The sequence below is a fragment of the Macaca fascicularis genome, chromosome 1 (genome assembly GCF_037993035.2).
Source record: "Macaca fascicularis isolate 582-1 chromosome 1, T2T-MFA8v1.1".
Lineage (NCBI taxonomy): Eukaryota > Metazoa > Chordata > Mammalia > Primates > Cercopithecidae > Macaca > Macaca fascicularis.
Genome location: NC_088375.1, coordinates 60,547,613 through 60,571,792, shown reverse-complemented (window position 1 = coordinate 60,571,792; position 24,180 = coordinate 60,547,613). Strand labels below are relative to the sequence as shown.

At 47.9% G+C, this 24,180-nt stretch overlaps 1 protein-coding gene and 1 long non-coding RNA gene across 2 annotated transcripts in view; one reads left to right on the top strand and one right to left on the bottom strand.

Annotated features, from left to right (window-relative positions):
* Window positions 1–8,999: 8,999 nt before the first annotated feature.
* On the bottom strand, window positions 9,000–10,314 carry LOC135969593 (uncharacterized). Its single transcript, XR_010584869.1, has 2 exons — window positions 9,862–10,314; window positions 9,000–9,118 (listed from the first exon to the last, which is right to left on the bottom strand). It is a non-coding gene; the product is annotated as an uncharacterized lncRNA (long non-coding RNA).
* Window positions 10,315–12,822: 2,508 nt separating this feature from the next.
* KDM5B (lysine demethylase 5B) overlaps window positions 12,823–24,180 on the top strand; it is an 82,526-nt gene continuing 71,168 nt past the window's right edge. Inside the window, exon 1 of the mRNA XM_005540455.4 lies at window positions 12,823–13,143. Within this exon, the coding sequence (XP_005540512.3) occupies window positions 12,940–13,143 (204 nt within the window). The 5' untranslated portion in view covers window positions 12,823–12,939. The remainder of the gene's footprint in view (window positions 13,144–24,180) is intronic.

Genomic DNA, 24,180 nt, shown 5'->3' with positions numbered 1-24,180 from the left:
AAGGAGGTGGGGCTTTAGGGCTAGGTGAGGTGGGATTGGGATAAAAATCACCCAGTGAAAATGTGTGGGCACTCAGGCCTATAATCCCAGCATTTCGGGAGGCCAAAGCAGGAGGATCACTTGAGGCCAGGAGTTCGAGACCAGCCTCGGCAACATAGTGAGACCCCCATCTCTACAAAAAGTTAAATTAGCCAGGTGTAGTGGTATGTGCCTAAAGTCCCAGCTACTCGGGAGGCTGAGGTGGGAGGATCGCCTTAACCCAGTATGTCGAGGCTGCAGTGAGCTGAGATCGTGCCACTGCACACTCCATCCAGCCTAGGGGACAGTGAGACCCTCTCTGTCTCTCTCTCTCTCTCTCTCAAAAAAAAAAAAAACTTTAGGCAGGGAGTAAGGCTCTAATTGCAGTTAAAGGGTTTCACCACCACAGGCATAAGCTCTGTTCCCCTTTGGTACCTCCTGTGTAGTTTCCCAGCCACAGAGGGAAGACTGCTCTCATTCAGCCCTCTGAGTTTGACAGACTTCTGGAAAAGGCAGGAGGCAGAGAGAGAGAAAAAAAAAAGGAGCTGGGGTGATAAGGACCAGTCACTCTAGGAGTAATGAACAGACGGTGAGACCAGGCACAGCAAACAAAGGTCTCCCCAGTTTTCTACCCTTGAGCTAAGCTCCCTCTGTGATGTTACTGTTGCATCCTAGCCACCTACTCCCCATTGTCAGAGGAACACGCAGGACTTACATGTGACCTGTGTGTGCTTCATCACTGGGAGCTATGACTTCGCATTCACCCTAAAGACCAGCATCAGTATCTTTTTAGATACTGAGCACTCACCTCCCCACCCCCACCGTGTACCCTATTTCCTTACATCTCTCCTACATTCTCTCCTTCCCTCTTGTTGGTTCCACTGACTCTTAGGCTCAGACTCCTACTCCCTCTCGCCTTCCCAAGTTCTCCACTCCTGCAGTTATCCTCTTCCTCTTCTGCATGATCCACTTCTCCCTTTCTACTGGACGATTCTCATCACTAGGAAAAGGAAGTTTATTATCTCCCAATGAGAAGAAGGCAAAAAGCAAAATACCTCCCTGAATTCGCGTTCTCTTCCAGTTCTGTGCCATTTCTCTACAACCGCACACAGCAAAGCCCCTTTAAAGTGTTGTCTTCGAGGGGCCGGGCGCGGTGGCTCAAGCCTGTAATCCCAGCACTTTGGGAGGCCGAGGCGGGCGGATCACAAGGTCAGGAGATCGAGACCACAGTGAAACCCCGTCTCTACTAAAAATACAAAAAAATTAGCCGGGCGCGGTGGCGGGCGCCTGTAGTCCCAGCTACTCAGGAGGCTGAGGCAGGAGAATGGCGGGAACCCGGGAGGCGGAGCTTGCAGTGAGCCGAGATCGCGCCACTGCACTCCAGCCTGGGCAACAGCGTGAGACTCCGTCTCAAAAAAAAAATAAAAATAAAAAAAAAAAATAAAGTGTTGTCTTCGTTAATTAGCCCCACTTCATTTCACATTCTCCCTCCTCATCTTACTTAACCTTTCTGCAACTTTGACTCAGTTGACCGCTACCACCTCCTTTAAAGACTTCCTGGGGGCACAGCCGGGTGTGGTGGCTCACGCCGGTAATCCCAGCACTTTGGGAGGCCGAGGCGGGCAGATCATGAGGTTAGGAGTTTGAGACGAGCCTGTCCAACATGGTGAAACCCCATCTCTAAAAAAATACAAAACTTAGCTGGGTGCAGTGGTGCACGCCTGTAGTCCCACCTACTCGGGAAGCTGAGGTAGGAGAATCGCTTAAACCTGGGAAGCGGAGGTTGCAGTGAGCCAAGATTGCACCACTTGCACTCCAGCCTGGGTGACAGAGCAAGACTCCGTCTCAAAAAAAAAAAAAAAAAGAGAGAGACTTTCTGCTCTGGCATCTCTCTTGCCATGCTGATTGCTCCCTCTCAGTTTCCTTACTTGGCTCGTTTTCTTCCCAACCTATATATGTAGGAGTGTCATAGGGCTCTCTTCTCTTCCTACATACTTTCCCTGGGTGATTTTATCCCAGTCCCATGGCTCTAAGTAATATACACACACACACGCACACACGCACATACATGAATGTGTGTATGTATGTATCAGGTAACTCCCAAATCTTATCTCTAGCCCCGATTCTTATCTTGATCCCTATCCTGAGCTCCAGATTACCTAACTATTCAATATCTCCAATTGGATGATAAGGTATCTCAACTTTAACAGAACCAAAATAAAACTACAGATTCCTCCTACCTCCCAAATAATTTCCTCCCCAAGTTTTTTCTACCCTAGTATATAGCATCACCATTCACCCAGTTAGAGAAAAAAAAAAATCAAGGAGTTATACCTGGTGCCTCTCTCCTTTTTTTTTCTTTTACTCTTGATTTTTATATAGAGACAGGGTCTCGCTGTGTTGGCCAGGCTTGTCTTGAACTCCTAGCCTCAAGTGATCCTCCTGCCTTGGCCCCCAAAGTGCTGGAATTATAGGTGTGAGCCACCACACCCAGCCTTCTTTCTCCTTAATACTCCACAGTCTATTTAATCCTGCTACCTTTTCCTCCAAAATTTACCCAGAACATGACCACTTTTCAAAATCATCTCCTGGACTACTGCAACCACCTCCTAATTGATCTCTCACCTCTACTCTGATTCTTCTGCAATCTGTTCTCCATGTGGCAGTCAGACAGACTTTTCCAATTGTAAATCAAATGATACCCACTCCCTGCCTACAATTCCCCAGTGCCTTCCCACTGCAAATAAGTTGAAACCCAAACTCCTACCCATGGTCTGCAGGCTTTCACCTGATCTAGTGTTTGCTTTTTTTGTTGTTTGTTTGTTTGTTTGTTTTTTGAGACAGAGTCTCGCTCTGTCGCCCAGGCTGGAGTTCGGTGGTGTGATCTCAGCTCACTGCAACCTCCAATCTCCCGGATTCAAGCGATTCTTCGGTCTCAGCCTCCTGAGTAGCTGGGATTACAGGTGCCTGCCACCACACCTGGCTGATTTTTGTATTTTTAGTAGAAACAGGGTTTCGCCATGTTAGCCAGTCTGGTCGTGAACTCTTGACCTCAAATGATCCACCTGTCTCAGCCTCCCAAAGTGCTGGGATTACAGGCGTGAGCCACCACACCCACCTCTGATCTAGCATTCTGCCTGCTGCTTTGACCTCATCTCCCTCCCCACTCTCTAGCCTCAGGGACTTTCTTTTTCTTTTGTTTTTCTTGGTATGTCCCTTGGACACACCAAGCTGTTTCTTGACTCAGGGTCTTTGCACATGCTGTTCCTCTTTAAAATTTGTTTCTATTTTTTTTTTTATTTTACAATGTCTTCATGACATTCAATGTTCCTCTTCTTAGAACTCTCCACTATAGATTTTCCAATAGCTGCTTTCTTCCTAACATTCGGATCTGAGTTCTGATGTTCTCTTTGCTGCCTTAGATCATTGTGGCTAACAGCCCTTGCCACTCCTCCCATTCCATCCTCCCAGTACTTTTATCATGTATTCTGTTTTTCTCATCATTTATTTCATTGTTTTGTTTTGTTTGTTTTGTTTTGTTTTTGAGACAGAACCTCACTCTGTTGCCCAGGCTGGAGTGCAATGGCACGATCTTGGCACTGCAGCCTCTGCCTCCTGGATTCAAGAGATTCTCCTGCCCCAGCCTTCTGAGTAGCTGGGATTACAGGCATGTGCCACCACACCTGGCTAATTTTTGTATTTTTAGTAGAGACAGGGTTTTGCCATGTTGGCCGGGCTGGTCTGGAACTCCTGACCTCAAGTGATCCACCCACTTTGGCCTCCCAAAGTGCTGGAATTACAGGCATGTGCCACCACACTCGGCCTCTCAGCATTTATTTCTACCAGAAGCTAACTTACTTCTTTGTGTGTGTGTTTATTGTCTGTCTCCATCCACTAGATTAGAATATAAGCCCTTAAGGGGCTTTGTTTGATTCAGTGCTGTATCCGTAGCACTTCGCATAAAACCTGATCCAGAGAACATACTAAACAAGTATTTATTAACTCGCCAATTATAGGGACTACATGATAATGATGAATGGTCACCTTTCTTCGACAAACACTACACTAGGTGCTAGAGGCACAGCGGTGTCGGGGGACTGGCCAGAACTTGAGAGAAGGGCAATATATGGGTGATGGTTAAGCGCTCCAATTCAGGACTCAGACAGGCAGAGCTGGAATCTAGTTCTGCGAGACTTGTTGTCCATGTGACCTTAGCCAAATGACTCAGCCTCTCTGAAGCCCAGTTCCTCATCTATAAAATGGAGATAAAAATGATGGCTACCTAGGACAGGGCTGGGCTAACAAAAAATAAATAAAAATAAAGTAAATGATGACTACTTTCAAGAGTTCTTTTTTTTTTTTTTTTTTTTTTGAGACGGAGTCTCGCTTTGTCACCCAGGCTGGAGTGCAGTGGCCGGATCTCAGCTCACTGCAAGCTCCGCCTCCCGGGTTTACGCCATTCTCCTGCCTCAGCCTCCCGAGTAGCTGGGACTACAGGCGCCCACCACCTCGCCCGGCTAGTTTTTTGTATTTTTAGTAGAGACGGGGTTTCACCATATTAGCCAGGATGGTCTCGATCTCCTGACCTCGTGATCCGCCCGTCTCGGCCTCCCAAAGTGCTGGGATTACAGGCTTGAGCCACCGCGCCCGGCCTCAAGAGTTCTTATGAGGATCAAAAGAGATCATTCTATATAAATAGATCTCTTTATACAGGTGGCTCAAGCCTGTAATCCCAGCACTTTGAGAGGCCGAGACGGGCAGATCATGAGGTCAGGAGATCGAGACCATCCTGGCTGACACGGTGAAACCCCGTCTCTACTAAAAAAAATACAAAAACTTAGCCGGGCGAGGTGGCGGGCGCCTGTAGTCCCAGCTACTCGGGAGGCTGAGGCAGGAGAATGGCGTGAACCCGGGAGGCGGAGCTTGCAGTGAGCTGAGATCCGGCCAGTGCACTCCAGCCTGGGCGACAGAGCGAGACTCCGTCTCAAAAAAAAAAAAAAAAAAAAAAAAGAATTGGAGGGTGGGCATGATGGCTCACGCCTGTAATCCCAGCACTTTGGGAGGCCTAGGTGGGCGGATCATGAGGTCAGAAGTTTGAGACCAGTCTGGCTAATATGGTGAAATGCTGTCTCTAATAAAAATGTAAAAAATCAGCTGGGCACGGTGGTGTGTGCCTGTAGTCCCAGTTACTTGGGAGGCTAAGGCAGGAGAATAGCTTGAACCCGGGAGGCAGAGGTTGCAGTGAGCCGAGATCATGTCACTGTACTCCAGCCAGGGGAAAAAAAAAAAAAGAATTGGGAGAGCTGAACAGGCGTGGCTCACGCCTGTAATCCCAGCACTTTGGGAGGCCGAGGTGGTCAGATCACTTGAGGCCAGGAGTTTGAGACCAGCCTGGTCAACATGGCAAAACCCTGTCTCTACTAAAAATGCAAAAATTAGCTGGGCCTGGTAGCACATATCTGTAATCCCATCTGCTTGGAAGGCCAAGGCAGGAGAATTGTTTGAGCCTGGGAGGTGGAGTTTATATAGTGAGATGAGATCATGCCACTGCACTCCAGTCTGGGCGACAGAGGGAGACCCTGTCTCAAACAACAAACAAACAAACAAACTGGGAGAGCTTACCTAAAAGCCTAAATAACTGGCTTCTCTTGAAAAATAGAAACTTGGTGCAACCCTGGTCTGAGTAGTGATGGCCCCCAGTAGCTGGACGTGCATTCTCACCTCTCCACAGACTCCACTTTGCTCACCTCCCCCATGTACCTGTCTGGCTTCTACACAGGCATTTGAGTTTTTAACTCCTGCTCTCACTCAGGTCTTGAGAGGCTCGAATACTCTATGCTAGCTCTTGGTCTTATATGTGGCACCTGTTTAGCACAGGGTGCTATAAAGATAAGGCACAAAGTGATCCCTGGGGTTGAAGGGCTGTGGGTAGAGATAGAAGGAAAAGGTGGCTGGGCAGGGTGGCAGATTACACACCTGTAATCCCAGCACTTTGGGAGGCTGAGTCAGGCAGATCACCTGAGGTCAGGAGTTCGAGACTAGACTGGCCAACATGGTGAAACCCCATCTCTACCAAAAATACAAAAATTAGCCGAGTGTGGGGGCCTGTGCCTGTAATCCCAGCTACTCGGGAGGCTGATCCAGGAGGATCTCTTGAACCCGGGAAGTAGAGGTTGCAGTGAGATCACGCCACTGCACTCCAGCCTGGGTGACAGAGGGAGACTCTGTCTCCAAAAAAAAAAAAAAAAAAAAAAAAAAAGCAGACCAGTGAAAAAATTAAATGGTGAAAAACAAATGGAAGAGAAAAGATATAATTATTGATTTTGTATATGATATCTCAGATGATATTCTGAGAGATTTCCATTGTTCATGGGGAATATAGAGGGAGTGGCTGAAATTAAGATTTAAAAAAATTTTTTTAATTAAATTAAATCTTATTTTATTTTATTTTTGAGACAGAGTCTCGCTCTGTCGCCCAGGCTAGAGTGCAGTGGCGCAATCTCGGCTCACTGCAAGCTCCGCCTCTCCGGTTCACACCATTCTCCTGCCTCAGCCTCCTGAGATAGCTGGGACTACAGGCGCCCACCACCACGCCTGGCTAGTTTTTTGTATTTTTAGTAGAGACGGGGTTTCACAGTGTGAGCCAGGATGGTCTCGCTCTCCTGACCTCGTGATCTGCCCGCCTCGGCCTCCCAAAGTGCTGGGATTACAGGTGTGAGCCACCGTGCCCGGCCGATTATTGTTATTTTTTAGAGACGGGGTCTTGCTTTGTCACCCAGGCTGGAGTGCAGTGACACAATCATAGCTCATTGCAGCCTCAAACTCCTGGGCTTAAGTGATCCTCCCACCTCAGCCTCCCAAATAGCTAGAACCACAGGGGTGTGCCACCACACCTATTTTTTTTTTTTTTTTTTTTTTTTTGGAGACAGAGTCTTGTTCTGTCGCCCAGGCTGGAGCGCAGTGGCACGATCTCTGCTCACTGCAGCTCCGCCTCTTGAGTTCAAGCAATTCTCCTGCCTCAGCCTCCTGGGTAGCTGGGACGACAGGCACGTGCCACCATGCCAGGCTAATTTTTGTATTTTTATTAGAGACGGGGTTTCACCATGTTGGTCGGGATAGTCTCCATCTCCTGACCTCATGATCTGCCCGCCTTGGTCTCCCAAAATGTTGGGATTACAGGCATGAGCTACTGCGCCCAGCCTTTTTTTTCTTTTTTATAGAAATGGGGTTGGGGATCTTCCTATGTTGCCCAGGTCCATTGTAAGTCACAAAATCAACTTAATGAGTTTCAACCAGCATATGTAAGTCCATCACTATATAAAGGTAATACTGTTTTGTGAAACTTTTGTTGCTCTTGCTATGTAAACAAAAATACTGGAGATTAGTCAAAGTTTGAAGCCACTGTAGTCTAGAGGGGAGAGTGGATCAATGTTGGCAGATTAAGGGGCAGCTGGTGGTGAGATCTGAGATGAGGCTTCTGTGTCCTTTTTCCTCAGCTTTAGAAAAGTCAGTTTGGTGTTTTGGGAAGATCAAAGGTAGGTACTAGGATAACATTCTTTTCCTAGCTCTGCTATTACTGTCTGACTTTTGGCTAATTAACCTTTCTGAGTCTCAATTTCTCCATCTGAAAAATGGTAACACTAATACCACTCATTTCACAGGGCTGATGTGCTCATTAGACTATGATTTCCACCTGGCTAATGGCCGTCTTATTCATGTTACTACAGTGTTTCTAGTGGTTCTCATGTCCCTGCTTCCTGCCAGGAAAGAGGAAAAAGGGAATTCACCTGTAGCATTTAGTGTGTCAGATGCTGTGCTGGGCACTCAGCATGATTTGGTTGAACATGGAATTCCAAATTCCCAGTTACAATTGGGAATTTACAGTGGTGGTCTGTAAAGTGCTGACACAGTGTTGCAGCAGTTTTCATTCTATTGTAAGACTTTCATCCAAGATGCAGGCAATTCCAAACATTCCAGCTATCCACGGCCATTGAGCATGCTGCCAGGGACCCCTCAGCCCAGAGACCCGAATTAGGGGTGCTGGTGGTGCCACTGAGGGATGAACAGGGAACATGAGTTTCCCTCTAATCCTTATAGCTTCTCTAAGCAGCTCACAGGATTGCTCCTTGGGAGTCCAGGGCTTCTAAAGTTGCCCAACCGGAATGGGAAGAAACAAGCCCTGAAGCCCTGGTGTGGCTAACTCTGCCCTTCCCAATCCCTGTGGGCAGGGCTGGCAGCACCGTGGGAATGTTCCACTTGTCAGCGACTGACCCCGACAAGGGTCTAGCCCTTTGAGCCCCACACCCAGGTAAACCAAAGCCCAAGACTGAGAGCGCAGTTACCCTGGAACTCAGTTGGGCTGAGTCATCAGAAAGGGATTCCAGGACAGGAGAGGAAGAGCAGATGGGAGGAGGAAGAGGCATTTATTAGTTACCAAGGTGGCTCTTAGGACCCAGACCCAGCTTCCCAAGGACAGAAACCCAGAAATGAGCGCCTGGTCAAGGTGTGAGCCATTCCCCAAGGGCAGCACCGACAGCTGGGGCTAGGGCAGAACAGGGAGCACCAAAGTCCCCCATAAGGGACCAGCTCAGCAGAAGACGATAGCATAGGAGGGGTTGCTGGTTCCTGGGAGTCAAGTAGGGCAGGGAATGGGGGAGGATGGGTTTATCTCACCCGTGGTGCCCACCCATCGTGGAGGCTCCATCAACACCGTTCTGAGCCTCCTTCCTGCTTCATGAGGTCAACCAGATTTTTCTCTTTGTCCAGCCGAAAGCTCCATCCACAGCCAATTGGAGCCACAGAAACTCAAGGCCATTTACCCTCCCTTTCAACAAATATTTGTGGAGCGTCTGCCACGTGCCTGGTGCCAAGGAGAGAGACATTACTCCTTCCCTCTAGAGGCTTACAATCTGGCAGGAGAGGAACATGTATGGGGAGAGTGCAGGGACACTGCGGAAAAAAGACAAATACTGAGTTATAAGTGTTGTAATGGGGGTAGTAATAAGACGTTGTGGGAATACACAAAATAAAACAAGAAGGCCAAATTGCAAGGGTTTGTGGGTTTCACAAGGGACATCTGACAGCAAACATTCCAGGGCACCTAGAGGTGGTGAGGAGAGAATGGCATTGGAGAAATAAGCTGAGATGGACTGCGTAGAGGACGAGGGAAAGCCGGTGCACTGGAGATTGGGGGAGACAAGAGGATCCACCAGGCTGGGAGGGGAAGGGTGGTGCTAGAAGAGTGGTGGTAGAAGCACGCGCGAGGGCCGGGCGCGGTGGCTCAAGCCTGTAATCCCAGCATTTTGGGAGGCCGAGACGGGCGGATCACGAGGTCAGGAGATCGAGACCATCCTGGCTGGCACGGTGAAACCCCGTCTCTACTAAAAAATACAAAAAACTAGCCGGGCGAGGTGGCGGGCGCCTGTAGTCCCAGCTACTCGGGAGGCTGAGGCAGGAGAATGGCGTGAACCCGGGAGGCGGAGCTTGCAGTGAGCTGAGATCCGGCCACTGCACTCCAGCCTGGGTGGCAGACCGAGACTCCGTCTCAAAAAAAAAAAAAAAAAAAAAAAAAAAAAGAAGCACGCGCGAAGCAGAGACCGGAGGCCAGGGCGGAAGGGAGGCTCACGGACGACCCCGGGAGCTCTGGAAAGTTGTCAGAGGCACCGAGGGGGTAGGGAGCGGGCCCTACACGTGCGCTACGTGCTGCGCCGGCCGCTGGGGAGCTCGGCCTGCCCCCCTCATCCCCGAACCCGGTCCCAGGGTAGTTGCACGGCGCCCAAGGCGGGGGGGTGGAAGTCCCCCCAAGTTTGCAACCCGGCAGCGTGGTCTTCACAACGCAGCTACCGGAAGGAACGCGGGGAGCGCCTCATCAGCAGGCGGGTGGATCTAGGGGTGAAGGCTGCAGATCTGGGGCGCAGGCTGGAAAGTGGGGTGCAGCCGGTTGGAGACGTGAGGTCTGGGAGCTGGATGGACCGGATGAGGATGGAGACACCTATGGATGTGTCCAAAGGATCTGGCGCTGCACAAATGAGGGCGGTTTGGGGGACGGAGGCCCGGGCGGGGGCGGAGTGTTGTCCAAGAGTAAGGAGGGGGTTCCTGGAGACGTGGCACTCGGAGCGGGGCTGGGTTCCGCTCAGGTCGCCTGGGCTGCAGCTCCGCTATGGCCTGGGAACCCGAACCTGACCCCGCCCAGACATCGCACCCAGCCCTCTGGGAGCTCCGGCCCCGGCACCTCCAGGCTGGGGTTGCCCAGGTCCGGCCTCTGGGGTGTCCAGCCGGCCCCAGACGAGACAATGCGGCCCGGGCCCCGCCCCCGGAGGCTGACGCGCCCGGCCGCCGGCCAATCAGCGCCCGTGGCTAGGCTCTTTAAAAAAAGAAGCGCCGGCGCGGTGTGGCTGTCAGCTGGGAGGGATCCCTCCGCCCATGTAAACATCATAAAGGGCAAGGGGAGCGTCTGCTGCGGGCGGGGGAGCGGCTGCCTTCCTGGAGAGTCCTCTCGGTCCCTAGGTTCCCCTCAAGACGCCGGCAACCGCCCCCTCCCTTAACGTCACACCGGGTCCGTTGGGAGCCAAACAGCTGCGGCCCGATCTGGGAGCAATAGAATTTCATCACTTAGGGTCACTACCGGAAATGGAGGAAGCGGGACTGGGAGACCTTGAGAGTTGGGAGCGAGAATAGTATAGAGAATAGTAGGACGCAGCTGAGAATTGGGAAAGATTTTCTTAGGCTTGTTCTTGCTGTCGATCTCAGTTAATAGTCATAACTCATGTAAGTCTAGAATTTGTTTCAAAGTTATGCCTACCTGGCTTGTAGGATGCAAACGTTAAGAGTGAAAATAGTCAACGCTCTCCCGAGAGGGCGCGTAACAAGACATAATCTTCATCAAGACCCACAGAGGCACAGAATGCGCACCAAAGAGCCATCGACGATAAGAATTCTTCTACCCAACTTCTTTAGTATTATCAAATATTCAGTAAAGTTAAAAGAAATTTGCATCAAATTCCTCTATACCCACTACCTAGATTCTATCATAACTTGCCACATCGCATATCTATCTTGCACTGATAATTCTTCTAATAGTGTGCTAGCTGTCCCCTGGGCTTGATTCTCCATTGCAGTAGGGAGCAGGAAGAGGCTCCAGGTCCCAAAGCCCTAGAGATCTAAGAAAAGGACTACGTTCTCCCAGGACCACTGTGAACTCTTTCCGGGGTCAGGTACCTCTGGGAATAATTTGTTGAAGGGAACGCGGTTGTCCTCTCCCCCCACGCCCATCCCCCTTTTAATTGAAGACTTCTTAAGCATAAGAGATTTCCTTCCACTAGGTGAATCTGAAAGCAGAACTAAGATCTTGACAAGCAGTCCTTGCATACGTTTGGCACCTTTTTGGATGAAAGAGGTCATTTCAATGTTGACGTTCTACTTTTTGAACTTTCTCCCTTTTTCTGAGGCTGCTGGACACCACCCACCCACCCCCGTCTCCCGTCCCCCGCCAAAAGGAAAAAAAAAAGGCGCCTCAAAAGTGTTCATATCTCTTAAAGTTCGTTAACCTCGCTTTGCCTCCGTTGCCTGCTCTGCAAAATGAAGATAATATCGTACCTACTCAATATGGTGGTTGCGAAGATTCAGTGAGCTAACACATGCAGAGCGTTTAGAACAGTGCCTTACACACAGTAGCATTAAATAGCGGCTATCACCCATATGCACATAACTCCCAGATTTATATCTCCAATTCTGATCTCGCCCCTTCTGATTTATGCCCTCCAGTCCGTTGAAGGATACCCCGTTGGGTATCTCTGCCTGTTTGTACCAGAGACACCTCAAATTCAAAATGTCCAGAAATGAGCACAGCATCTTCTTCCCTTGAATAACTCGCCTTGTGTATATAATTGGGGTGAACGTCCCACCAATGCCAACCGGCTAGCATCTACTCAGGCAGATACGCCAGACATCTGAATCTTAATACCTCATCTTCCCCCCCAATCTGTCACTGTGTCCTAATTTTATTTCCTACCTTTGCATCCCTTCCTCATAATCATCAGTACCACTGCCTTAAATTAAGCCCTATCATTTCTTGTCTGGATTATATCAAGAGCCTTTTGCCCCTCTCAAGTCTGACCTTGTCATAGATTGTTGATATTTATTTTCCCTGCAACATCTCCACCTCCCAATAATCTCCATCACTTATTAGCCATGTGAATTTTGGCAAATTGCTTAATCTACCTATGCCTCACTTTCCTTATTGTAAAGTGGAAATAAGAGTACCTATCTCATAGGGTTGTGTGATTAATCATGCAATGCAATTAGAACAGTGCCTAGGATATGAAAGTGACCAAAAGTGTTACGTTATTATTATTATTACTACTATTGCCTTCTCACGAACATGCTGTTTGTATGTTCAAGCTGTTATCTCTACTGGAAAATCCTTCTCCATTTCCAATACTCTTTCCAAAACCCCCTCCTGGGTTTTACTGCACCTACCACTGTGTACTGACATGATTGAATGATTGGCTTATGGGACTGATCCTTTCTACCAGACTTAACTTCTTCAGGGCAGGAACTCTGATGCATAGTAAATGGTCAATAAAAGTTGGCTCAACTGAAACCCTAAGGATAAACTCCATCCACAGCGGAAGGCGCGGCCCCTCCTAATTCGGGGGCGGGGCGGGGAGCCATGCGCGGAGGGTGGGTGGGTGGGGGTGGGGTGGGACTCTTTTTCCTCGCCGTGGCGGCGGAGGCGCACGGCGTGGGTTTGCGGCGAGACGTCGTCGTCGGAGGCTGAAAAAGCCCAAGGTGCTGCCGTTGCCCGTACAACTCGGACTTGCTGTCGCCAGAGCTTCGTCTGCACGGGTCTCGGACCGAGTGGAGCTCGCAGCCTCGGTCCCGGAGCCCACCCTCGCCTCGCCTATTGCCCAGCCTGCAGTGATGGAGCCGGCCACCGCGCTGCACCCGGGCCCGCGCCCGGCGCTGCCCCTTGGGGGCCCGGGCCCGCTGGGCGAGTTCCTGCCTCCCCCCGAGTGCCCAGTCTTCGAGCCCAGCTGGGAAGAGTTCGCGGACCCCTTCGCTTTCATCCACAAGATCCGGCCTATAGCCGAGCAGACTGGGATCTGTAAGGTGCGGCCGCCGCCGGTGAGTCACGCCAGCACCCCGGATCCAGCTCGTGGCTGGGGGAGGGAGCGGGGACGCGCGGGTCTGGGGAGGCCCGAGGCGCGGGGGGCGGGGAGCCGGTCGCCCCACCGGCCTCGTCAAGTTTGAGGCTGCCTAGAAGGTTGGAGTTGAGGCTGGGGGAGGAAGATGGGGGCTTCTCTAGGGTGGGAGATGAGTAGCGTGGGAGAACCGGGGACTTCGGCGGTGCCACGGGAGGGCCGGGTCGCCGCGGGGTTCGGGCGGCCGGGTCCGGAGGTTCGGGTTCGGTTCCGGATGGAGTGATGGCAGGAGCCGGGGGTGGTCGCGGGGGAGTTTCCTCACGTAGCCCGGCGGAGGCGCGGGCTGGAGGGAGGACTGTGGGCCCGGCGAGGCTCAGCAGGCTGGTCCTCGCCTCCGCTCCCGGGGTGCGGGGGTGTGTGATGGGGTGGGGTGGGGGTGGGGGACTTGCGAGTTGTCGTGCGAGGAGGAAAGTTTTCAATATGGCGGCGGGAGCCCCTGGTCCTTTGTGTGGTGGCGGCGTCGGCCCGGAGCGGCCCTCACCTGGGCGCCCCACCCTCCAGACCAGGGCACCCCTCCACCGCCTGGTCCCCGGGCCTCCAGGTGTCCCCCGGGCCGGGGTCAAGAGGGGGGCGGCCAGCGCTGGCTGGGGGCGGGGAGGAGCCGCAGGTCCGGCCCCGGAGCGGATGTGTTGTGGGGGGCGTTAGTGTCTGGGGGGACACTTTTGGGGCGGCGGGGGCAGGACAGGCGGTGGTGGGCCCCATGCCCGCCCGCGCTCCCGAAGGCTCACACACCCGGCTTCTTCTGGCTCAGCCGCTCGGCTCCCCGGGGAGGCCTGGGCTGTGCTGTTGGGGATGGGGTCGGGGCGAGGCCGTGTTTGTAGGGGAATGTCAGACGAAGAGACCTCCGAAGATTTCGTGCTCGTTTCCCCCGGCCCTCGGCCTCTGGGCGCTGAAAGGCAGTCACCCACCGCAGCCCTTGCAGCCCTGTCTACAGCGCCTCGGGCCTGGGGGCAGTGAGTGAGGGGTGGGTGTTGCTGAAACCATCCCCAACGGCTCCAACGTTCGCTGAGGAGAGCCCGGCCAACTCCTTCCCCCGTGGCCGGAACTGGGTGCGCTCCTACACCCCTGGTTTTTGCCCACCTTTCGGGAGGGTCTGAGTCCGAGTTGGCCTAAGCGGCGGTTGGACGGGCTGGGACCGTTGGGAAGGGGGTTTAACTGCCTTTCCTACTGTTTAAGAATCTTCTCCCCACTCTCTTCCCCCACCCCCACTCCTAAGTGGAGGAAGACCCCTTCCCACCCCTTTCTCCCTTAAGCTTGCTCTTTGTAATGCCATTTTGAGTTGTAGGGATTCTGTTTGTAATCATTATGTTTTGGAAAGCTGTTTTCAGGGAGATCCCTGAAAATAAGGCTTCTTATCCTAACTCTTCCCCGCCCCAAATTAAAACATGGACACCTACTTTAGTTTTTCTTAAGCAAGTTTGAAAAGGGAGATGAACTATATGCTTCACAAAATAACTAGCCAGCGAATATGAGGGAAATGTTTGAAAATAGATCCATTTCTTACAGCGAAGTGGGCAAGGTTGATTCTTGCTGCTTAAGGGAAGTACGTTTCTCTTAGTGCAAAGAGGCCTGCAGAAGTTATAACAGGGCTGGTTAGAGCCAAGGTTTTAATTCTTGAATAATAGGTCATGTTTCACACTGTAGTAATGTGGCTTTATGTCACATGCTAGAAGGGGTGAATATGAATATCGCACATTTGCATTAATGGGATTTTATTCAGAAATTGGGTAACTTGACTAAGTTGTTAGTAACCAAAATGTGGGGAGTCAGATTCCTGGGAGGTGTCCTCCATGTTGGTATTGTGGTATACCAGGGCTGGGGTAAATCCTTTATCTTGCTTTCTTGTTCTTTGCCTTTTAGAGGGCCCTTTTCCTGAAAAGAGAGTGTTGCTCTGGTTAGGCTTGGCTACCCATTTCCTCATCTTGGCTAGAATATTAATGGTAATCTTTGCAAAATGTGTGATCGAATTGCCTTTTCCCCCCTCTGAATGTCAGACAGACATGATGGCCACCATTTTGTATTGAGAGTACTACATAGTACAGCCTGAGGAAAGGGGTTAAAGAGGCACCAATAATCTACAAATACAACCAGTGCTGTTTTGGAGACCTCCTTTGTGTGGAGGGGGCTTGCTTCCTCCTTTGTTTAACAAACTCCTATGCCAAATGGAAAGAGTTTGAGAGTATTTGTTGTTGATATAACCACAAAAAGGGAAATCTTTCCAGAAGTTGTAGCTCTTGAAGAGGGGTCTTGTTGGAACAAAGGCTTCTTAAGAGATGTAAACAGTCTTTGTTTTAGAAACTGTTTTGTTTTTAGGAAAGCTAACTGTGAACAAGTGGTTTCATATAGTTGATATGTAGCAACAAAAAAACCCTTCAAGAGGTGTGAAATATTTTCCATGGTCATATATGTAATGTCTGTATTTCTGGATGATTTTTGTTCACTGAGTTTTTGGAACACAAATGGTTATATTAGAAGGGGAACTGGGACTATTGATATTTTACTTGTTAGAAGGTAAGGAGAAGTATAAAACATTTCTGTCTCCTTTTGTTCTTACCTTTGTATCTTTACCAATGGTACTTAATATAGCTTCAGTTTATAGCTGCTTTCTCAGTGAGACTCCCAAAACTGCTTGGCTTCTGAAAACCTTAGAGTGCTTATTTTGTATATGGCAGCTTAGGGGTTCTCAGAAATTTGAAAATATACTAAGATAAATGTGAGAAAACGTAATTAAGTCAAGAAGATTATACTTCAATTCTGAGTTTGAAGTTTAACAGACACCTTTGTTTCAAATTATATTAACTACGTAGGATAACCAGGTTTGTTTTCTGGGCCAAGACCTTAAATTTACAATTAATACGGTTTCTGGTTTTGTCACCTTTAAAATGCAAATTTTAATTTCCTCCTTGATACTGTACTTAGATGTCTGTTTAAGGACAAATGATATTTTTCCATATCACTTTGTGGTATTTGGAGATTAATAATTTTAAGGGTGTAACTATTAGGCAGAAAAATAGTTGGCTGTTCAGTAAATACTTTTTTGTCTCCCAAATTTTGATAGGAATATAGTTATGGCTTTAGTAACTTATTTTCTTGCTTTCAGATGTCATGTCTCACATTTGGCCATAGATAGATTCCACAAGTTTCTTTTCTTTTTCTTTTTCGTTTTTTTGAGACGGAGTTTTGCTCTTGTTGCCCAGGCCTGATGTGCAATGGTGCGATCTCGGCTCACTGTAACTTTTCCCTCCCGGGTTCAAGTGATTCTCTTGCCTCAGCCTTCGTGAGTAGCTGGGATTACAGGCATGTGCCACCACGCCCGGCTAATTTTGTATGTTTAGTAGAGACAGGGTTTCTCCATGTTAGTTAGGCTGGTCTTGAACTCCTGACCTCAGGTGATCCACCCGCCTCGGTCTCCCAAAGTGCTGGGATTACAGGTGTGAGTCACCGTGCCCGGCCTAGATTCCACAAATTTCTTCTTTGTGTCCAGAGAAGGTTTAAATCAAACCCAAGGGCACAAGAGACAGAATTTTTTTCAGCTTTAACTCCTTGTAGTTACTAGTTTGATTCCTTCATCTTTATAGCCAAGTGTAAAACTGCCCTTAAATGTTTTAATACAGTCAGCATCTTTTTTTTTTTTTTTTTTTTTTTGAGACGGAGTCTTGCTCTGTGGCGCTGGCTGGAGTGCAGTTGCGCTATCTCGTCTCACTGCAAGCTCCGCCTCCCGGGTTCACGCCATTCTCCTGCCTCAGCCTCCCGAGGAGCTGGGACTACAGGCACCCGCCACTACTCCCGGCTAATTTTTTGTATTAGTAGAGACGGGGTTTCACCGTGTTAGCCAGAATGGTCCCCATCTCCTGACCTCGTGATCCACCCGCCTTGGCCTCCCAAAGTGCTGGGATTACAGGCGTGAGCCACCGCGCCCGGCCACAGTCAGCATCTTTTATTGAGTGAGCCTATTGGTTCCACTCCTAGAGAAGAGGGAGGAACTTACACACTTTGTATGGTAGAAGTGTTAATGATATGGAGCTCATTTACTCCCTTTCCAGCGTATCATTCTCCCTAATTTGGAGTTTGATTAACTTAGACCTAACCCTCTCTGGGTTTTCCCTATTTCTTTGGTGTCACGAAATCTTTCCCTACTTGTGGTATCTTTGGCTACTTTAAGCCTTCAACGTTTGGAGAAGAGGCTTATCAGTGGAAACATCCTTGAGCAAGGGAACAACTTGTAACTACTTAAAAAATAACCCTTTTATTGAAACATACCACAGAGTTCACCCATTTATGATGTGCAATTCAGTGGTTTTTGATATTTTCACAGAGTTGTACAACCATCACCACAATCAATTGTAGAACATTTTCATCGCCCTCAAAAGAAACCCTGAACTCACTTGTAACTACTTTTAAAGACAAATTTAGGACTATAATGCCCAGGATAAAAACTTGATAGGAGGTTGGATTAAGTCTTACAGTTCCAGGCCACAAATGTCTACCTTTTTTTTTTGAGATGGAGTTTTACTCCTGTCGCCCAGGCTGGAGTGCTGTGGCGCAACATCTGCCTCCTGGGTTCAAGCGGTTCTCCTGCCTGAGCCGCCTGAGAGCTAGGGTTATAGGCGTGCGCCACCACGCCCGGCTAATTTTGTATTTTTAGTAGAGATGGGGTTTCACCGTGTTGGTCAGGCTGGTCTTGAACTCCTGACCTCAGTTGATCTACCCACCTTGGCCTCCCAAAGTGCTGGGATTACAGGAGTGAGCCACCGTACCCAGGCCACAAATGTCTACCTTAAAGCAAAAACAAACTTCATTTATTGTAGTTATTGAATGGGTGTTTAGCTAAATTTGACTTTGCCAGTGGTAAATTGGGCACATTAGTAACCACAAAACATATCTACCCAGTTGTAATTCGTAGTGAACTAATAAACAAAACTTGTAGAATTTAAGAATGTAATGTGAATGATATTGCAAATATGAGTCAGCTAAAGATTTGAGTCCCCACCCCCACTGGAAAAATTTCCTTCCCTTCCTATGATTATAGGGTATGGTTTTAAACATGCAATCTAAACTTTTAAAAGAGTGAAATGGGTAGAGAATTACCTTTGAAAAGCGTTAATATACTTCTCTCTTAAAAGCCAGGGCTTGAAATCTCCCTTTTTTTTAAAAAATCTCTGTCACCCAGGCTGGCATGCAGTGTTGCAATCAAGGCTCACTGCAGCTTCCACTTCTTGGGCTCAAGTGCTCCTCCCTCCTCAGCCTCTAATAAATTGTAGGGATGGGGTTTCTCAGTATGTTGCCCAGGCTTATCTTGAACTCCTGGCTTCAAGCAGTTCTCCCGCTTTGGTCTCCCAAAGTGCTGGGATTACAGGCCTGAGCCAGTGCACCTGGCCTGAATTATTTTGTTGAGACACTGATAAGAAAAGTTAAAAGAAAATTATTAACCCTTAATTTTATTCTTTCTCTGTTTCTAGGGTAATTTTCTTTATGACCTGTTGGCCTAGACTTAGAGTATTGGAGTATGTCAGGTTGATAGATTAGTGAAAAATGTGTTTATTGGTTTACATTTATAAGTGGGTAGAGATCAGCCAGTGGAGGAATTTTCTCTTAGGTAAAAAAATACGGGGTTGGGCGTAGTGGCTCATGTCTGTAATCCCAGCACTTTTGGGAGGCCTAGATGGGCATATTGCTTGAGGTCAGGAGTTTGAGATCAGCCTGGCCAACATAGCAAAACTCTGTCTCTACTAAAAATACAAAAATTAGCTGGGCATGGTGGTGGGGGCCTGCAATCCCAGCTACTCAGGTGGCTGAGGCAGGAGAATTGCTTGAACCTGGGAGGCAGAGGTTCCAGTGAGCTGAGATCACTCCATTGCACTCCAACCTGGGCGACAGGCTCAAAAAAGAAAACAAACAAACAAAAAACCCAAAACAACAACAAAAAAAAGGTGTAAACTATTCGATTTTAAAAAATCGAACCCTGTTTAAATACTGTAATGGGACCTTTTTGTAGACTTTTGTAACCTTTCATTGTTGCCTTAATTGAACCCCATTAAGGTTGGCTATAGAAAAGAATAAGGGAAAGCCCATGCTCCTAAAATGAATGTGCTAATTAGGTCTCTGGTGTTCAGGGTTTTTGAAGTCTTATGCATATACTTCTTTCCAAATGTCATCTATAGGTTTGAAAAACTGCTAACCTAGGAGTACCTTGCTTTCATCCTTGGACAGTCCTCTCAGCTTCATTTGTGTTGAGATTGCTGTGCAATTTTTTTTTTCCTCTAAGAGAATTAGGTGTTCTCTAATATAGCTATTATAGTACAGATTATTGCCAGCCTCAAAAAAAAAAAAAAAAGATGGAATGAAGGTTGGGAACTGGAGGGCTACACATTCTCAAATTTAAGTTTGGGTCTCTTGAAGGGGACTCAACAGAGGCATACCGACAAGTTCCTTTGGGGTGAGTGGGTGGGTGAGTTAATACCTTGGGAAAGCCATATTCTTGGGCTGCTGCCATTGACTTTTGATTATTTAAAGTTTGAGATACTAATAACTGGATTTATAAAATCCAGATTGTGAGAAACTTGTTTTAGACATAAGAATTGTATGCAGTTGAGAAGTATTTCTCAAATATTTCTACTGCTGTGTCCTTGCATGGGATTAAAGAGGGAAATTAAATGAAAACTTAATTTTAAATAAAAATTAAATGAAAAATTAAATTGTATACCTCCACAAATTCGTCCAGAAATGTTTCTTTTTCTATTATTAGATGAATTCTTTGGTGAATTTGCTTTTTACAACCAAGTTTATAAACCAGATTAATGAAGAAAAGATATCTCTGGGACAGTGAGGCATTTCGGTTCCATAATTGTAGGATGTTTGGAACAAAGATGCAGAATTTGAACGCATTCTTTTAAGTCCTCTTCCCCACACCATGGTTTAAGACACTCAAACCTTTAACTGTAGACCATCCTTCTTAAAGCACCATCAGCATATATCTTTACACATGGCCTTAGAGTCATCCCATGTGTGCTACTGCTTCTTTTTTTAAAGCATTTAAGCTTTCTTTCGGATATAAAAACTAATCATTTTGTTCTGCTAGACCCATCACTTACAGGGAGTAAATTAAAACATTTTATTATGAAAAATGTCAAGAATACACAAAAGTGTAAAGAATAGTTACTTTAGCTATTTTCCTGGATTGAAGAGCTGAAAGTGGAGTAGCAGCATTGGAGTTGAAAGAATACTCTAGGGATCTTCATTTGTAAAGAACAGCTTGGCTTAGCTTTTGTCCTATTCAGGTTATAAGTGACATTTCGGCAATTAGGAGTGAGCTTTCTAGCCTTTAGTCAGTGATGGTCATTTTGCCCAAATAGGTTGGGGATAGTGTTTCTCAGTTTTAGTCAATGGCTTTGTTACTTTGTTACACATTTGTTGGGACATGTCAAGTAACTTGACCAGCTGCAGGTCTGTTGACACATGGAGGTGTGGGAGTTGGTTGGTGGGTGGAGGTTGTCTCTGCTAACATCACTTCATTCTTTATCTGTTCATTTTCATATTGGCCAGACTTTATCTCAACTTTTCCTTTCTTGGGAAAAGGGGCCTTCTGGTCAGAGTGGGTATTTTGCCTGACAAAACAGAGTTGACATCAGTAGTAACGAAGAAATAGAATGACGTTCTAGCCAGGCATGGTGGCTTTCACTTGTAATCCCAGCACTTTGGGAGGCTCCAGGCAGGAGGATCACTTGAGATCAGGAGTTTGAGATCAGCCTGGGAAGCATGGTGAGACTCTATCTCTACAAAAGACAAAAAATTAACTGGGAATGGTGCCGTGCACCTGTAGTCCCAGCTACTCAGGAGGCTGAGGTGGGAGGATGGCTTGAACTCAGAAGTTCCGGGTTGTGGTGAGCCCTGATCATGCCGCTGCACTCCAGCCTGGGCAACGGAGCAAGACTTTGTTTCAAAAACAAACAAAACAAAATGGCTGGACGCGGTGGCTCACGCCTGTCATCTCAGCACTTTGGGAGACTGAGGTGGGCGGATCATGAGGTCAAGAGATTGAGACCATCCTGGCCAACATGGTGAAATGCTGTCTCTACTAAAAGTACAAAAATTATCTGGGCGTGGTGGTACTAAGTTACTTGGGAGGCTGAGGCAGGAGAATCACTTGAACCCAGGAGGTGGAGGATGCAGTGAGTCAGTATCGCGCCACTGCACTCCAGCTTGGTGACAGAGCGAGACTCTGTCTCAAAAAACAAAAACAAAACGAAAGTCCCTTTCTGGAAAAGACGTTTTAGGGAAATGAGAATTTGAAGAGTCTAATGAATTTCTTCTTAGATTATTAGGTTCAGCTTAAAAATTAGGTCATTGGAAAATATTTTCTATTAATATCCCTTAAAATCTAAAGACTTGTCCCTGCTTCCCTGAAATAATAATTTTATTTCTCAGATAGGAGATGCCACCAGGCAGAAGGTCACATAATGACCTTTTAGAACTTGTTGATTTCATTTCACATGGCAATCTCTTGTAACATGCTGTGAAATTTAACTATTATTTTGCAGGGATAAAAATGAGGTTTATCAAGGGGACTGTGTGTATATATATATTTGTCATAGTTTTTTCTTTTTTTTAAATTACTTTTTTTTTTTTTTTGAGACGGAGTTTCGCACTTGTCGCCCAGTGTGGAGTGCAGTGTGGAGTGTAGTGTGGCGTGATCTCGGCTCATTGCAACCTCTGCCTCCCAGGTTCAAGTAATTCTCCTGCCTCAGCCTCCCTACTGGCTGGGATTACAGGCATGTGCCACCACGCCTGGCTAATTTTGTATTTTTAGTAGAGACGAGGTTTCTCCATGTTGGTCAGGCTGGTCTCGAACTCCCGACCTCAGGTGATCCTCCCGCCTCCGCCTCCGAAAGTGCTGGGATTATAGGCATGAGCCACCATGCCCGGCTTAAAATTACTTTTCAAAAGCCAGTTCCTCTATTATGTAAAAGAGGACAGGAGGGATATTTTCTAGATTTAAAAAAATAGGTGGGTAGAGTCTTCAGTCTAGTTACATCATGACCGTGGACAAAGTCATTTTACTGCAACGTATGCTTATCATCTGCTCTAAGGGGATCTGACACTGACCTAGGGCTGCTGTCCAGACTAATTAATTGATGGATTGCAAGGAGCTTAAATCCCAAAGCTTTATTTGCTCATTGCTAAGAAGAGTCTGGGGACAGATTTAGTGAGGCAAGAGTTAGTGCCAAATACACATCCCTCATTTTCCCATATAGTGAAGGGATTTCCCCTTACCCCCCGGGGACAGAGTCTTGCTTTGTTGCCTGGGCTGGAGTGCAGTGGTGCATTCATAGCTCATTGCAGCCTTGACCTCATGGGCTCAAGCCGTCCTCTCACCGCAGCCTCCTGAATAGCTGGGACCACAGGTACATGCCACCACACCCAGAATTATTATTTTTAGGGACAGGGTCTTGCTATGTTGCCCAGGCTGGTTCGAACTCCTGGCCTTAAGCCATCCTCCCACCTCAGCTTCCCAAAGTGCTGGGACTACAGGCATGAGCCACTGCACCTGGCTGTGAAGGGACTGTTTTCTTTTTTTCTTGTTCTGTTGCCCAAACTATAATGCAGTGGCGCAATCACAGCTCCCCGCAGCCTCGAACTCCTGGGCTCAAGTGATCTCACTTCAGCCCCCCATTTAGTTGAGATTACAGGCACACACCACCGTGCCTGGCTAATTTTTCAAATTTTTTTGTAGAGATGGTGTCTCACTATGTTAGCCAGGCTGGCCATGAAGGGATGTCTTAAAAGTGATACTTGAAAAGGCACCCCCCCTGCCCCGTTGCCCCCCGCCCCCCCAAAAAAGGGCAAAAACCCATCATCAAAACGAGGGTATAGCCAGCACAGTGGCTCACACCTGTAATCCCAGCACTTGCGGAGGCACAGGTGGGAGGATTGCTTGAGCACAGGAATTTGAGACCAGCCTGGGCAACACAGCAGACCCTATCTGTACAAAAACCAATTGAACAAAAACCCTAGAATATGTAGACTATAATTCTTCTATTAGTTTAGATGAAGCTTTTCTGTCCCTGAATCTTTATTTTTTGAGACAGGGTCTCACTATGTTGCCAGGCTGGAGTGCAGCGTGATGGAATCTTGGCTCACTGCAACCTCCGCCTCCTGGGCTCAAGCCATCCTTCCACCTCAGCCTCCCGAGTAGCTGGGACTACAGGTGCATACCATCATGCCCAGCTGGTTTTTTTGTTTATTTTAATCGAAACAGGGTTCACCATGTTGCCTAGGCTGGTGAGCTTGAACTCCTGAGCTCAAGCAGTCTGCCCACCTAGGCCTTACAAAGTGCTGGGACTATAGGCACAAGCCACCACACCCGGCCTGTCCCTAAACAGATTAATGAGATTAATATATATTTTTTTTGTTTGTTTGTTTTTGTTTTTTGAGACGGAGTCTCGCTCTGTCGCCCAGGCTGGAGTGCAGTGGCGCGGCTCACTGCAAGCTCCGCCTCCTGGGTTTACACCATTCTCCTGCCTCAGCCTCCAGAGTAGCTGGGACTACAGGCGCCCGCCACTGTGCCTGGCCAATTTTTTTGTATTTTTAGTAGAGACGGGGTTTCACCGTGGTCTCGATCTCCTGACCTTGTGATCCGCCCGCCTCGGCCTCCCAAAGTGCTGGGATTACAGGCGTGAGCCACCGCGCCCGGCCTAATATTTTTTTTAAGGTAGAGCTGTTAAAAATTATTTCAGAAAATTTGCGGATGTATTCGTGTGTCTTATGTAGTGTGTGTATATAGGCAGGAGTTTAGTTTGGTGAGATTTGTGTTAAGAAGGGTTTACAGTGATTTAAATTTCCCCTAATACAGGATGACCGTGACGTTGTGGAAGCCATGCAAATAGAAGGATATTGTACTTACTAACATAATTTAAATAGTCTCAATTCGTGTCTGACAGGAGGGGTCAATAGTTGAAGTCTA